At 37.9% G+C, this 15,353-nt stretch overlaps 1 protein-coding gene across 3 annotated transcripts in view; it reads right to left on the reverse strand.

Moving 5' to 3' along the window:
* Positions 1 to 3,904: 3,904 nt before the first annotated feature.
* The window catches only part of whrna (whirlin a), a 112,139-nt gene continuing 100,690 nt past the window's right edge, over positions 3,905 to 15,353 (reverse strand). For all 3 annotated transcript variants that reach the window (XM_026929155.3, XM_026929156.3, XM_026929154.3), the window contains 2 exons: positions 14,982 to 15,104; positions 3,905 to 10,438 (listed from right to left, as the gene is read on the reverse strand). In XM_026929155.3, the coding sequence (XP_026784956.1) occupies positions 10,256 to 10,438; positions 14,982 to 15,104 (306 nt within the window). In that variant the 3' untranslated portion in view covers positions 3,905 to 10,255. The remainder of the gene's footprint in view (positions 10,439 to 14,981; positions 15,105 to 15,353) is intronic.

Below are 15,353 nucleotides of genomic sequence, written 5' to 3' on the forward strand. Positions count from 1 at the left end.
AGATTTGCATCCCTTTCTTTTTTTTTTTTTTGCCTGCAGTGTAGATTTTATCACACACCTGCTGCATTACTAGCTGGTCTTACCAGCTCTCAAAGGCTGTTGTCGTTGTCAAGGGGCGTGGCCATGTTTAGGTGACCATAGCAACAGCCCTTACCTAGATATATCAGACAGCACCAGTCCAGTATAGTCCTTTTGGTTTGGTCCAAAACTGCACATTAGAATGCAAAAACAAGGTGGAGTACTATTTTGCTTACAGTTAGGTTGATTTCCTCTGTTGATCAAATTGCTAGTGGCTGCCGAGATTAATACAGCAGGTTGAGATAATGGAAGGACGAAATTTATTTGAAAACTGGCACTAACCCAAGGGAAATATCAGGGAAAGAACATCAAGTAAGAGCAGTGAAATAAACCAGCAAGATGGCAATGTGCTCTATATATAACACCTTCCCTGTGTAATAGAATCTGATATATCTAGAAGAGACACTTAATGGAATAGGGCCTAAAGAAAAAAATGAATGTTTGCTATTTACTTCTTTGATTTGTCCTGATAAGCCACAGCCTGCTCACCTCATCTCCATGAAAGGAATGAACTTCACTTTAATATGCAGCTTGTTATTTAGAATATAGAAAACTGAGATTTGTCTGTGTGTGTTTTTTTTTTTTAGATATTTCATTATGTGTGATGTCTAATTAATTATATGACTATTAAGTAAGGAAGAAATCATGACTGGGTGTGATGTTACAGGGAAAAAATACAACGACGGCATGGTGTGATGCATTACTACTCCTAATTTAAGCATCCCAGTGTGTTTATTTCTATTATACCACAACAATTTGCTAATACTTAAAATATTTATTTAATAAACAATGACATGGCTTACTTAGAGTTACGTTATAATGATGTGAAACATCTGAGAAATTAGTTTCTGTTATCATCTGTTATCATTCCTTCATCAGCGTCTCTTTTTTCTCTTTCTGTTGAAACCAAGTATACAACATCATGTTACTGAGAAACTGCAAAGTGCAAAGTCCTCCATCCTGAAGATTTTCCTGTATCGAAAAAGCTTTACCTTTGACTGTTAAAAAGTGCTGGCATGAGAGACTTCTTCCAAAAATCTCCTCAAAGAAAACTTCACCATATCAACAATTACATACTTTAAAAAAATCTTGTTATATAGGTGTTCAGTTATGATCACTGGTATGTTTAAAGACAACCTGAAATGATACCTTTACCTTGTTGGGTCATGTTCCTGGTCACAAGAACAATTCATCCAAATAAATCACTTAGAAGACAAAATAACTGTGTTTGTTACTTCATAATCTTCCATTAAAACACCATGACTCATGTCTAAATGGCTTCTGATTAACCAATAACCAATAATATAATGTCCTGTTTCAGCTCCCCCTTCTTCTCATTGCTTAAAACTGAGCAACAACTTTGAGCTGGCTTAACAGAAAATGTCACATTCACAAAAGAGAATAAGATTTCTGTTTCACGTTGTCTTTAAGTTATAAAAATATCCTCTCTTGAACCACAGAGGAAGGGAGAAGAAGAAGAGAGGCCGGGCCTCACTCGGTGAAGGTCATTCACTGCTCTACAGAAATATTTTTAGATAAGAGAGAGGAAGAGAGACGTGCACAGAAATGTAAAACACACAGACTTAATTACGTTTCTTTGATTATAGTCACTTATACCAGAGTGCTACTGAATTCTTGATTCTGATTGGTCAGAAGGAGCAGTAGCTTCAGCTGCAAGGTTTGTATTAATGCACTCATTCTAATATGTTCTCATTTCTGTAGTAAAAACTTACAATGGGAAGGAGTCTCCAGTGTCAGCACACAGTCAGTACGTTTAACAACATGGGAAAATCTTCAGGACAAAGGGCTTTCTGGTTTGTCTTATTAACTTCGAGAGAGAAAAAAAACGGGTAATGGCATCACATCACCTCATCGTTGATTGTTTTCCTCTAACAACACGCCCCATCATGTTTTTTTTCCCCTTATGTATTATCTATTTTCTAGTTCATTTTTTCTATGTACTTTGATCCTACTTCTAGGCATGCTTTGTGGATGAAGACTGAACAATTCTACAGTTTTTGTTTTCTGATTATTTTTTAATCACCCATAATTGCAGCACTGCATTGTGATCTTACAGTAATTTCTCTGCTGTGAATAATGAATGAGAAAACATATGAATACAGTGTAGGCGTTTATTCAGTAGTTTATCTTTATTGTAAAATTAAACACACTTTCTGTATAAATAACATGGCTGTGTACAATGCTTTTTTAATTAAACTGTACAAGAGGCAGGCAACATGACGGGTAAGCAAATGAAGGCGTGGGGGGGGGACTGGGTTATACAATAGGGTTGAAAATAATGACGAAAATAAGTTCACTTTTTGATTTTTGAATCAGTATGGTATAATGGAATATGGTATGCAGAGGAAGTATGTTATCAAGTAAAAAAAACACAACATAAAAATAAAGTGGTATGAAGATATTTAATACTTTAGATCTGCTGTCACCAACATCGGATTGCCATAAACCCGGCCAATTATGTAATTACTCAGCAATAACCATGATGGTTGAAAGAAGGCACTAATGCATGAACATCAAAAAGCTTTACTACATTTTTAGCAAGTCATACAGGGTTTGATAATTATCTAAAGTGCTGAATTATATATTTTTCAGACATAGTCATAATGCTTATTGGATTCATGTCATTCAGTGTCATGTGGGCCTTGTCATACTGGCTTTTCGCTGACCAGCACTGAATGTAAGGTAGAGATGTGCATCAGGCAGTCAGATATGAAACTTGCAGAACAAAGAAAGGCCATGTTCATAAACATGGGAGTGTATTGGGTGCTGGGATGAGTGTTGTATTTAGCGCATTCCTTCGTTCATCTTCTGTAACTGATTTATCCTGGTCAAGGACGATGGTTCATAGGACTCATTTATATTTTTGGAAAAAAGATCCAACTAAACTTCTTATAAAATATTGTCGGCAGGGGCAAACAAAGTGATAACTGTGGGACTGGGCAGGATTGGTCAGACTTTCTGAAGATGTGGGTAGGATTGGTCAGAATTTCTGTGACAGCAGGTCAGGCTTGGTCAGAATTCCTTTGGGAGTGGGTTAGGATTGGCCAAAGTTTCTGAGGCAGCAGGAAGGATTGGTAAGAATTCCTTTGGGAGTGGGTTGGGATTGGCCAAACTTTCTGAGAAAATGGGCAGGATTGGTCAGACTTTCTGCAGAAGTGGGTAGCATTGGTCAGAATTTCTGTGGGAGCAAGGATTGTTCAGAATTCCTTTGGGAGTGGGTTGGGATTGGTCAAACTTTTGGAGAAAGCGAGTGGGATAGGTCAGAATTTCTTTAGGAGTGCGTTGGGATTGGAAAACTTTTTGTGAAAGCAGGCTGGATTGGTCAGACTTTCTGTGGATGTGGGTTAGGACTGGTCAGAGCTCCTTTAGGAGTGTATCGGGATTGGCCAGACTTTCTGAGGAAGTGAGTCGGGTTGGTTAGGAAGTGGGTAGGATTGGTTAAAAAGTGGGTAGGATTGGTTAGACTTTCTGAGGAAGTAGGTAGGATTGGTTAGGAAGTGGGTAGGATTGGTTAGACTTTCTGAGGAAGTGGGTAGGATTGGTTAGGAAGTGGGTAGGATTGGTTATACTTTCTGAGGCAGTGGGTAGGATTGGTTAGGAAGTGGGTAGGATTGGTTAGACTTTCTGAGGAAGTGGGTAGGATTGGTTAGGAAGTGGGTAGGATTGGTTATACTTTCTGAGGCAGTGGGTAGGATTGGTTAGGAAGTGGGTAGGATTGGTTAGACTTTCTGAGGCAGTGGGTAGGATTGGTCAGAATTCCTTTGTGAGTGGGAGGGGGTGAAATAAAAAACACAACAACAACAACTTTCATGTACACCTCTAATGCAAGGTGTAACAGTCTATATTAGTGCATAATGTGGCATATATCAGCCAAGTAAATAATAAACAAATAATGAAACTATGTAGATTTGCAAAACAGAAGAAAAGGTAGTAATAAGAATAACTGACAGTCAGTCATTTCTAAATGAAGTCTAACAGCGTATGAGCATCTGACTGAGTCTCATCTAATTAGCTATCGAATATTACTTCTGGCAACTGATTTGATTAAGATCCAACTATAACCCAAGCCAACTTTAGAGATGTATATTGATATTTGCTAAGTATACTCGTATTTGATGCACATTTTTTAGACTAACTCAGTTTAATATATGTGGCACTGCTAGTTATAATATTAATGTTAACCAATGTTTCAGCTCCAAAATTATCCAAAATAATCCAGTGTGCTAAATGAAATGGTCCACCTTAACGTTTGAGAACACTGAGAGCGCAAATCAATAAGCTAAGCAACAAGGCCAAAGAGGATGGATGTAGAAACAGGAAAAAACATTGACAGTACAACTGGGATTAAAAAAAAACATAAATGAATTCTGATTTTAAACGTTATACTACAGAAAAATATTAACATTTTGTGTAGTTACTCAACTGGGTTAGAATGCCTCCGGATTCCCTGATCATCTTCAAATCCTAGAAACACCTCTGGCAAAAGATTCTCACATTCCTGCCTTAGTGTAAAAAGAGCATATAAATTGTAGGATGAGCACTCAGACTGCATCAGTATGAGAAGAAAGAGCGAGCAGGACTGTAATCAAATGTGAGTGTGTGTGTGTGTGTGTGTGTGTGTGCACAAGTCAGCGTTATTATTCTTTCATCCTACATCTCTTTGGCCATATAAAAAGCCACAAATGGAGCCTCCAGTTGTGCGGTGCACACAGCTGGACTGTTTGCATTTGCCTGTACTGTGCTCATAGAGAAGAAAGGCTTTGTTCTGTAATAGTAGTGTCTGAAAACTAAGTAGCACTATGTGTTCAGGAGGATACACAGAGCTCAGCGTGACTTCCTGAATGCATTGAGGATATCTGATAGGCAGGTCAATTCAGGAATAAGATTAGAGTGAAGGAAAAGGACTAGTCAAAGCCCTGCTTATTTCACCATGATCAGCAGTGAATTTAAAAGAACCTGATAATTATCAAGTGAATATTGATGAGAGCTCATAAAACAGTTGATTTTTCCTGCTTCGCTTAAACACCTGTGGTATGTAAATTAGCAGATCAGAACCAAAATGGAAAAGAAAGAAATAAATGACTCAATAAATTAATTAACATAATACTCACAACTGAATAATAGATAAGTAAATAAATATAAAAATATACAAAACATACAAATAAATATATATTTCAGTATCTTCTTGTACTTTATTATGTATTCATTCCTCTCATGAATAAGTATTTGCTTGTTTAATCATTGATTTCTCTATTCACCTTCATAAATCAGGTGTAGATTCAAGCGTGACTCTGGGAAGAAAACGCCAATCTGCATTGTTGCTAATTTTCTCCAGTTTGCAGTAAAATGAATATAAAGAGCCAGCTGCAGTCACGGGCTCACCTGACAATACCACTCCACACCAGACGTCCCCACTTCCTGATTTCCAACACACTTCCAGTTCAGCTAGCACACCTGAGATCAGTCACTTCCTCATTTACAGACAATATAAAATACCTAGACATTCTGTCACACATTGTGTATTGCATTCGTTACTATACTGCATTTCTGAGCTGTTCTAAATAAATTCATTTATGGTTTATAAATTATTGTGACTTTGTCTACTCCTTTGGATTTGTCTGCCTGATGGTTTGCCCTCTGTGTTATGACCTGGACTGTATTTATAAAATTTTGCTTCACATGTCTATTAAACTCCGTACTTGTTTCCTACCTTCTGTGTCACAGTGTTCCAGCTATATTTTGTTAAAACAATAACAAATCTGATTTCAAAAACTAAACAATGCATGATAAGTTATTGCTGCTTGAGCTGCACTATGGATTTGGAAATAAAAGCCATTGGCAACATATCTTCATTTACACGTTCATTTAACCAGCACTTGATGAACTTGGTCTGAATTTACGATCGGTGTAGCTAAAACTACAACAGACAAATTCTATTCAATCCAATAATCTTTCCGATACATACTTTTAGATAAGACATTCCTAACCACGAACCGTTCTTACCCAAGCTTAACCAAAAAATGTTCACACGTAATTTATCTGCAGCACCTTCTATACGTTAAAAATCACCATTCTGGCACAAGCATATGTTGCATATCACCATATCCAAAATTCAATCAAATGCTCTGTATGAGATGCTCTGCACCAACATATTTTAACCAAACCCACCTCTACCATGATGCGATTTGAATAAGATCGATATAAATAATTTTATCGCTTTATTAAACGTTGCCAACAATCACCACAGCAAGTAGCCTAAACCAGACAAAAATAAAAATAATTACCCATTATAAGATTTAAATACCAATATTTAATACTTAAATACTTTAGTATTTAGTACTTAGTATTTAAGTACTTTTAAGTTCTACATAAATTTGGTAAATAGTATCATTTTAAACTACTTTTTAGATTATGCGTAATCTCTGGTTTTGATTCCTGTATCTGACTGTGAAAAACATTATTATATGGCAGTAAACAAACAATCAAACAAACAGAGAGAAAAAAATAAAGAAGCAAACAATTTGCAGAAAACAAACAGAAATACACAGAGGAAAAAATTAAACAAGTAAACCATTGACAAATAAACATACAAACAAACAAGTAAATAAATAAATGTACAGATGGACAAAATATTAAATGTGTAAATTATTACAGAAAATAGATAAATAAATGAACAGTGATTGGCTGGCGTCCCATCGAGGGTAAATTCCCTACTCATGGTTTCTGAAGGTGAATGAATGAAAAGAAACAAAGAAAGAAACAAATACAGGAAAAAAATGCATATATATATGTGTGTGTGTGTATATATATATATATATATATACTGAATTTAATAAATAAATGAGAAAATACACAGAGAATTAAGTAAATATAAATAATACATAAATTAAATGAAAATTAATAATATATACATAAATTGGTTTTTTAAAAAGGTCTTCTTTATTTAATTTATTCACTGAGTCATTTAGTTATTAGTTTATATCATTATATAAATAATATTTTCATATTGGCAGATCCGGTCTTTGATCTCTATATCTCTATAAGAAATTGTTGATGAAACATGAAAAAGACTTCAGGCGGTACTGGGTGTAAATAATGCAGTCCATCTATACAGATATAACATTACATATGTTTAAGTGTAATAAACACTTCATTAGCGCACTTATAGTGCTTTTAAACTGTGTATGTAAAGTGGATCTGCAGATGGCATCACATCTGAGGGACTAAACAGCAGCCAGCGTGCAGATGTGTGTGCAAACACACACACGCACACGCACACACACACACACACACACACACACACACAGAGTATAACACCCACACAAAGCGAGAGATCACAATTCTCTTTCATGCCAACCCTTTCTCTATCACACGCACACAGGAATTATACTTCTCGTGCTCTATTATGCATTATGTCTTTTTATCTCCCTTCTTATCGCTCTCTCTCTCTCTCACACACACACACACACACACACACACAGAATAGACTAGAATCCCTTGCTCTAACTCGCTCCCACTCTTCCGTGCTTATGTAACCTGAGTGACACATCAAGACTCAGCCCTGCATGTCTCCCTCTCTCTTTTCACACTCTGCAACTTTTCATTAGTTACACTGACTGCACATCTCTCCTTCTCTCCTCCGCCTGATTACCTTGTCTTGTTCCAGATTCTACTATCATAATTAGATAACGCACCTCTTCGTTTTTCTCTGGATCACCAGTTTTCTGGAGAAAATTTCGCTGAGCTACAGATCCAGGGTAAACACTTTGGGGATGGGTTTTCTGTTTTCTCTCTCTCTGTCACTTCTCTCTCACAGTAACAGTATGAACAGTACATTCTTTCTCAGTGCTTAATTGTCATAGCTTAAGAATAATTATTACATGACACACTCAACAAAAAACCCAGCATAAACAAAGAAATGAGCCATGCTGACAAGCAATAAAAGTGTGATTATGTGATAATCTTTTCTGCAAGTCTTACAGGAAACAGCAGTGAGCAGGTGTTCTGTCCCATTTCATCAACAGCATTTATCATTTGTGTAGGAATGTGAGAGCTCTATTCTGCGTGAGTGTATTTTAGTGGTGGAACGCTGGCATATTTATAATTTGTTTAGGAATGAGCTATGCACTTCATGTTTTCACCCAGTTGATATTTTTGCGGCCAGATATAAATTTTGTGGCAGTGGGATTTCTGAGCCCTAGGTTTGCTCCTAGGACCTCTCTTATATTTAGCTAACATTGAGTGAAGCATTAAAAAATTCTTGTCCCATTTCTTAAGACATTGTGTGAATGTACACTATTGATGTGTTCCTACTTCAGTATAAATAGGCTCCTTCACCCAACATAAGGGGGAACAAATCACTAGTCCAGGCACGCAGGACAAGCAGATTTTATGTCACGGCTATTAATTTTTCATTCGTAGTCCTGGTGGACCAAAAAAAGAAAATAATCCCTACTTCCTATTTACTTTCCCAAAACAAAAACATTCTGGTATAAAAACATTAAACTTAATGTGCTTTAGGTTAGAAAGACACCTCTAACCTCTAACCAATGCCTGCTGCACTACGCACATCAGCCAAGAAGCAATCTGGTTCACAGTAGAATGACTAAGCAGATGTATTAATGTACAAAGATGACAGATGATCATTTCTGTCACAAATTCCTCCCTCCCTCCCCACACGTGGCGCATTTCCCAGCACTGCTCTCATATCTTGTTTTGCGCTCACTCCATGTGCTTTTCGTTTACAGTGCCATGCTCCTTTGTATTGATCCTCTCTCCACCCATCTGCCATTGTGTGCCGAATGTGTGCACCTGTTCTGTGTTTAGCCTTTAAATAATAATTTAAATAAATAAATAATCTATTTCTACCATCCTGTTCCTTTGTCTCAAGGTGAAGTCTTATCATGCCTTTCTGTCTCACTAAGTCCAAGCCTTGTTTTCTAGTTCTATGTAGATTATTTCCTGGTTGTGACTTTGTTTTATCCTGGTTTGTTGCTGTCTGTCTGTGGTGTGACCCCCGCAATGGACTCTGATAACGATTTATGGATTTCCCTAAATAAAGGACACACTGCTTATATGCACTTGAGTCCCTGTCTCGTATAACTGCAGGTTACATTTGCAGAATCAGGAAGAGGCAGGTACTGTATGTGGAAACACTGCTAAAAAAACAAAAGTCTGAAGACAAACAAGCAAGTCACCTCGTGGTTAAACATACATAGAGCAAATAAAGATGCTAGGCAGACACGAAGAACAACAGACATCTCAGTTATGGCTTCTAAACGCGACTCCAACAGCTGACCTGTGTTTATGCAAATAATTAACATAGAATGGCTAAAACAAATCTAATGAAATACTAGATTCATCAAATTTACTGCCATCACAGAGATGACGGATTAGCTGATACACAAACACTATGTCCTGGAGGTTCACAGACATGAAGGAACATCCACAGAACTGTACAAGAAGACAGGAAACACATTTGTTGTAAGTTCTGCCATCCAGCCAGTCATGTCTACTACTAAATACCAATGTGAGGTCTTTTTTGTGAAATCTATTTTCATTTGATTGTGACAATCCTGAGCCATATGGCTTTAAAGGAAATAAAAGGAGCTGATTTGGTGGGAATGGACGTCTAACCACATATCTCGATAATACATTTATTCAAATTACTGCCTGTACAGATAGTCCTGAATACTCTGAACATATATAATGCCTGCATCTTGGGTTTGTGTCATGTTCATGAAAATAGTCACAAGGAGTGCATTCTTTTATAAAATTATAGAAATCTGAGCTGAATGTAACACAAGGGTTAAAGGAGCAAATTCCGACATGGGGAAAGAGCTGAAAGTTGTGACATAGACACTGAATGAAATTTGTTTCATGACTAGGGAGGGACCTGTGTAAAAAAGGACTCAAGTAAAGACCGATATCATCCAAAGATATGGTTGTTGTCAGACTGAGTAGTGCCTAGTACCAGTTTGCCATGTTCAGAATGATAAAGCTGGGGTTCACCAGGTGGCTTTATACAGTATCTACACTGAGAATGTGTCCGCCTTCAGACAATATCTGATAAGAGATGATCAGCTTGCTGGGGACTAGTAGTGGCTTGATGCCAAAAAGAGTTTCAGTTCTTGTCCTCTTTAATGCCTGAGAGGTCTTACAACGCCACATTGAACTCCGTAATGAGGAAGTCAATGTAGTCCTTCTCTTTGGTCTTGAAGGCCTCAGCGATGAGGCAGGCTGCTTCTCGATGCTCTCTTCCTCTCAGAGAGATCCCGTTCACCTCCAGAATCACCTGGCCCACCTTCAGCTGCCCGCAGTTATGAGCTGAGCCTCCTCTCTGAAAGGGAGAGAGAATTGTTTTACATGAATACAAAAGCTATTAATAATTAGCATGAAAATGTGCAGGCATATGGGAAGAGGAGCGGTGCTAGAAAAGGAGGTTTGAGTATTAAAAATGGAAATCACTATAGCCAGATGAAACTGCCTGATGAAACATTGTGACTTGGGACAAAAGAGAAATGGTAAAAAGAAACACAAAGCCTTCAGCTCTATCTTCTCCGCAGCTGCTGTCGTTGGATCGCCCATTTCCAGCGCTGATGAACCGCCCATGGCCAGGGAATTAAAATCTACTCCTGGCTGCCTGGCTATCTGTCACCTCCTCTCGAGCATCTCACTCTCTCTTTCCACCTCCCTCGCTTCATTAAAAGCTCTTTCCATCCGCCCGTCTCTCCACTGAGCCTTTTATTCAATGTATTCATTTGTAGCCAAGCCAGCCATAATGAGCACTTTTTTATTGCACATTAGGCTCTAAGAGCTTCAGCTTTCTCTCCAGCTCATGATACATGCAATCACCTCACAACACGAAGCCCTGCTGCTGATCTCCATATGCTTGCACACTATCACTGCTCCAGACACACCACCTCTCCCTCAGTAAGCTCAGTTAAACTTATATAATCGTGTTTGTAGTCAACATGGATTTATTATATAATAGGCATTAGAGCTGATGTCCAAAACATTCCATATGGTATTAAATAACTCCAATGTGTCCAACTGCATTACTCACATTCATTTGTGGATGAGAGAATAAAGCTAAAAACAACTCTACTACAACTGTGGGAAGCTACACTATATGGCCAAATAACCACTCTTTACAACCATAGCGAGCAGAAAAGCACAACATATCAAACCTTGACCTGGATTTGCTACAATAACAGAAGATCACATCAAGTTGCACTCCTGGAAACTTGGAATCTGAGGTTACACTGGGCACAGAAACTATAGAGCTGAAGATTGGAAAAATGTTGCCTGGTCAAATGAATCTTGATTTCTGCTGCGACATGCAGATGGTAGGCTCAGAATTTGGCATCAACAGCATAAATTCATGGATCTAATCTGCCTTGTGTCAAAAGGTCAGGCTGGTGGTAGTGGTGTAATGGTGTGGGGAATGTTTTCCTGGCACACACTGGCCTCTTAATACCAATCAAGCATCATCTGAAGTATCTGAGTATAGTTGATGACCATGTACATCCCTATAAGGCCACAATTTGCACATCTTAAAACTGTTACAACCAGCAAGATAATGTGCCATTGCATAAAGCCCAAGACATCTCAAATTGGCTGTATGAACATGACAATGTGTTCAGTGTAATTCAATGGCCTTGACAGTCACCAGCTCTGAATTCAATAGAGCACCTGTGGGATATGGTAGAACGGGAGAAATGTTCAGTTGCCAAATCTGCAGCAATTATGTGCTGCAATCACGTCAACATGGACCAGAATCTCAATGGAATGTTTCCAACACCTTGTGGATTCCACACCATGAAGAACTGAGGCTATTCTGACAGCAATTCTGATAGCAATTCTGACAGGTGGGTGGGGGTGGGGTGTTGTGGGGGCTCCTACCCAGTCTAAGTATTGTTTTGCTAATAAAGTGGCCGATGAGTGTGTATGCAATATTAAATCCAGTAGTAATGCCAACAGAGATGACTGCACTATGTCATAATACATCTCCATACCATATTTCTGCCAAAGAACACTTTAATTGAAATGTGTTCATAACAGCAGCTTATGAATTCCTAAGTGACCTGCTTGTTCAGCTCATCTAATAAAGTGAAGAAAACAGAGGAAAACCACTTTAACGCCTGTGTGAAACTATGTATGAACTATTGTCTTTGTTTACAGAACACCAGCGTGTGTCAAAACACTGTGTTTATTCAAGATTAAAGACAGAGCCATATTCCCAATTTCATGATACCCACCATATTTTTTGCTAGTCATGAGTCATTAACACAGAAGGTAGCAATCTAACTAGCAGCTGACAGCCAAGCAGCATATCATCGAATTTCCAACGGGTCCATTAAAGCTTGTGACTCTGACAGCAAGATTATTGATAAAATAAACTGAACGAAACTCTTCCAAGCCTCTGTACTGTAATGATTTCTGATTTATTAATCGTCTTGTAGACTTGTAAAGAACATCAGTGTTAGTGTCATTTTGTTTGCAGCTAATTAACCTGTTAGTTTACAGGCAGAACAGAGCTGCTTTACACTCATTTAAAGTGAAAAATGTCTGTAGAGTGTAGATAGAAGTGTGAAGTCATTTTATAAGTGACATGTCCTTAAAACTCTGACATTGACATTGGAAATATGAAGTGGCTCCAGCTTGTTGCTGCATTAGTATCATTTCCAAGCATAATGTAATTGAAGATAAAGGAAAACAAAAAAAAGAATTTTTAAAAAATCAAGCTGAAATTTGTTTTATTGTAGGACTTACTACTGGCCAATCACAATGTAGTTGCAAGGCCAGCTTGGATGCTCTAGTTTTGGAAAGCGATTTTCCGAACTGCAAATGCCTTTCGATTGGAAGCATAAGTGGACCTTCACTGTCTGACGATACCCCATGTGGTTCTTTTGTCTCTATTTCACTGAGTCAAGCTGCCCATGTTCTCATTAGGCCATTATGTGACAGATGGCACAGAGCTCTTAACTGAACTTCTATATTCTGCCTTTCAAATTCTTTAGGAGTAAAGGAGGCATAGCAGCTTTTTAAAATGATATAATCCACCGCCATACTTTCTAGCTGCCCAGCCTGGAGAATCAAAGCAGAACTGATTTAAATGACAATGAATCCTGAATTGTACTTTTACATATCTTGAGTGGGAGGAAGAAAGCTATTGTAACTAAAATAGATAACACTAACACTGAAGATGAGAAAAAGTTTCTCACAGGATCCATTTCTCATATGTACACTGTCAATGCTGAAAGTGTTTTTAACTAGTCTTCTCCAAACTATTGCCACAAAGTTAGGAGCAGAGAATTGTCTAAAATGTCTGTGTATGCTGTAGCATAATGATTTCCCTTCATTGGAACTAAGGGGCCCAAACATGTTCCAGCATGACAATGCTACTGTGTACAAAGCGAGCTCCATGAAGACATGGTTTGCTAAGGCTGGAGTGGAAGAACTCGAGTTCTGAGCTCAAACCTACCGAACACCTACATGCCAGGCCTTCTCGCCTGACATCAATTCCTGACCTCACTAATGCTCTTGTGGCTGAATGAACACAAATCCTACAAATATCTGTTCAAAAATCTAGTGGAAAGCCTTCTCAGAAGAGTAGAGGTTCCTGTCTACTGTTTGAAAAAACAAGACAAAAGACTCAAGGAGGTTACTGACTGCTAATGAGCTCAGGACTTTACAAGAGTAAACAGTTTCTTGAGCATCCTTTTTTATTAGCTATTATTTGTAATTACACCAGAGCTCTTATCAGTTAACCATTCTGTGTGGCCAGAAGGTTAAATGAATTTAACAGCTCTGACACTAGTCCCTGCTGCAAGGCAATTCACAAGTACATATTAATGCATTCATATTAATATGTGATTTATTAATGTAATTTAACTATATACAGATGAAAAATGTTCTGTTCAATCGTAGATAAATTGCTTTGGTCAAGAGTTTTGTAAGGAGAAAGTTTATTTAAGATTTATGGAAGGAGACTCCAGGTCATTGCTAAAGGAATAGAAACAAAAATGCTTTCACGATTTTGAGAGAGAAAAAAAAAACAGGGGTGACTGATTATATCTGCTTATGTCTGATAAAAGGTACTAAACTGTGTTCTACAACGTCTGTTCTACAACAAGAAACGTAACTATGCCCACTGTAGTCCATCTACCTCAAGGTTTGACATTTTGTGCATTCTGAGATGCTTTTCTGTTCACTACGGTTGTAAAGAGTGTTAATTTGAGTAACTGTAGACTTCCTGTCAGCTCGAAACAGTCTGGCCAACTTCCTCTAACCTGTCTCATCAACAAGGTGTTTTTACCTGCAGAATTGGATGTTTTTTTGTTTTTCGCAGCATTCTTTGTAACCTCTATAGACTGTTGTGTGTAAGGTGTAAAAGGTAGGTGGGGTGTCTTTCAGTGAAAGTGAAATGAAGTCTGTAAAAACAGTTTTCTCCCCTTTTCACTTTTGAGGGTAACCAGATTTAAACTAGACCTGTAATTCCAGTTTTGTGCAAAAATAGACACCAATTTCAGTTCAGGAAAGCCTGTAGTTTTCAGAACTGTGCTGTATATAGAAGACAATCTGAATTTTCTTCTGCCACACAATTAAGCTAATTTTGCCATGCAGCTTGTAGTGTAGCTTTAGTTAACCTGATTTTTTTTAAAGTAGCTTGCTTATATTACATATTGTTTCACTCTACAATCTATAAAATATTTAGGATATATAGCTTTATAATGTATGTAATGAGATTAATTAATAAGATTAGCAGTATGTACAGTGTATATATGCAATGCTTTATGCATGAGAATTTTAAAATGATTTTGCCAGTTATTTTTCTTACATAGGGAATATAATAGGTGTGACTGCATTATGATACACACTTGTATAGTGACGATGCGTGGCAGGGGCTGGCGTGTGTTGGCTCCTCCTTCAATAGCGATACCCAGGGTGCTGGCGCTCTTCGGCACTCGCACCAGAGTTGACATGGGCTCCAGCAGACCGGGCTGTCAGCGTCACGGCCATATTTACACAGACAGAAACAGAAAGACCAGAATAATAATGAATCGAGAAATTTCTGCAACAGAGAGACACAAACACATACACATTTGCCTTTCATATCAACCTTCCCATTCAAGATCATTTCAAAAGGCGACAATCTGTGCTTCTACCACTGCCATGTGTTCATTTGTAAAGCAGTATCCTCTGTGTATACACATAAAGTGGAGCTCGCTTTCAGTGCAATGGGATCATTT

The sequence above is a fragment of the Pangasianodon hypophthalmus genome, chromosome 15, assembly GCF_027358585.1.
Source record: "Pangasianodon hypophthalmus isolate fPanHyp1 chromosome 15, fPanHyp1.pri, whole genome shotgun sequence".
Taxonomy (NCBI): domain Eukaryota; kingdom Metazoa; phylum Chordata; class Actinopteri; order Siluriformes; family Pangasiidae; genus Pangasianodon; species Pangasianodon hypophthalmus.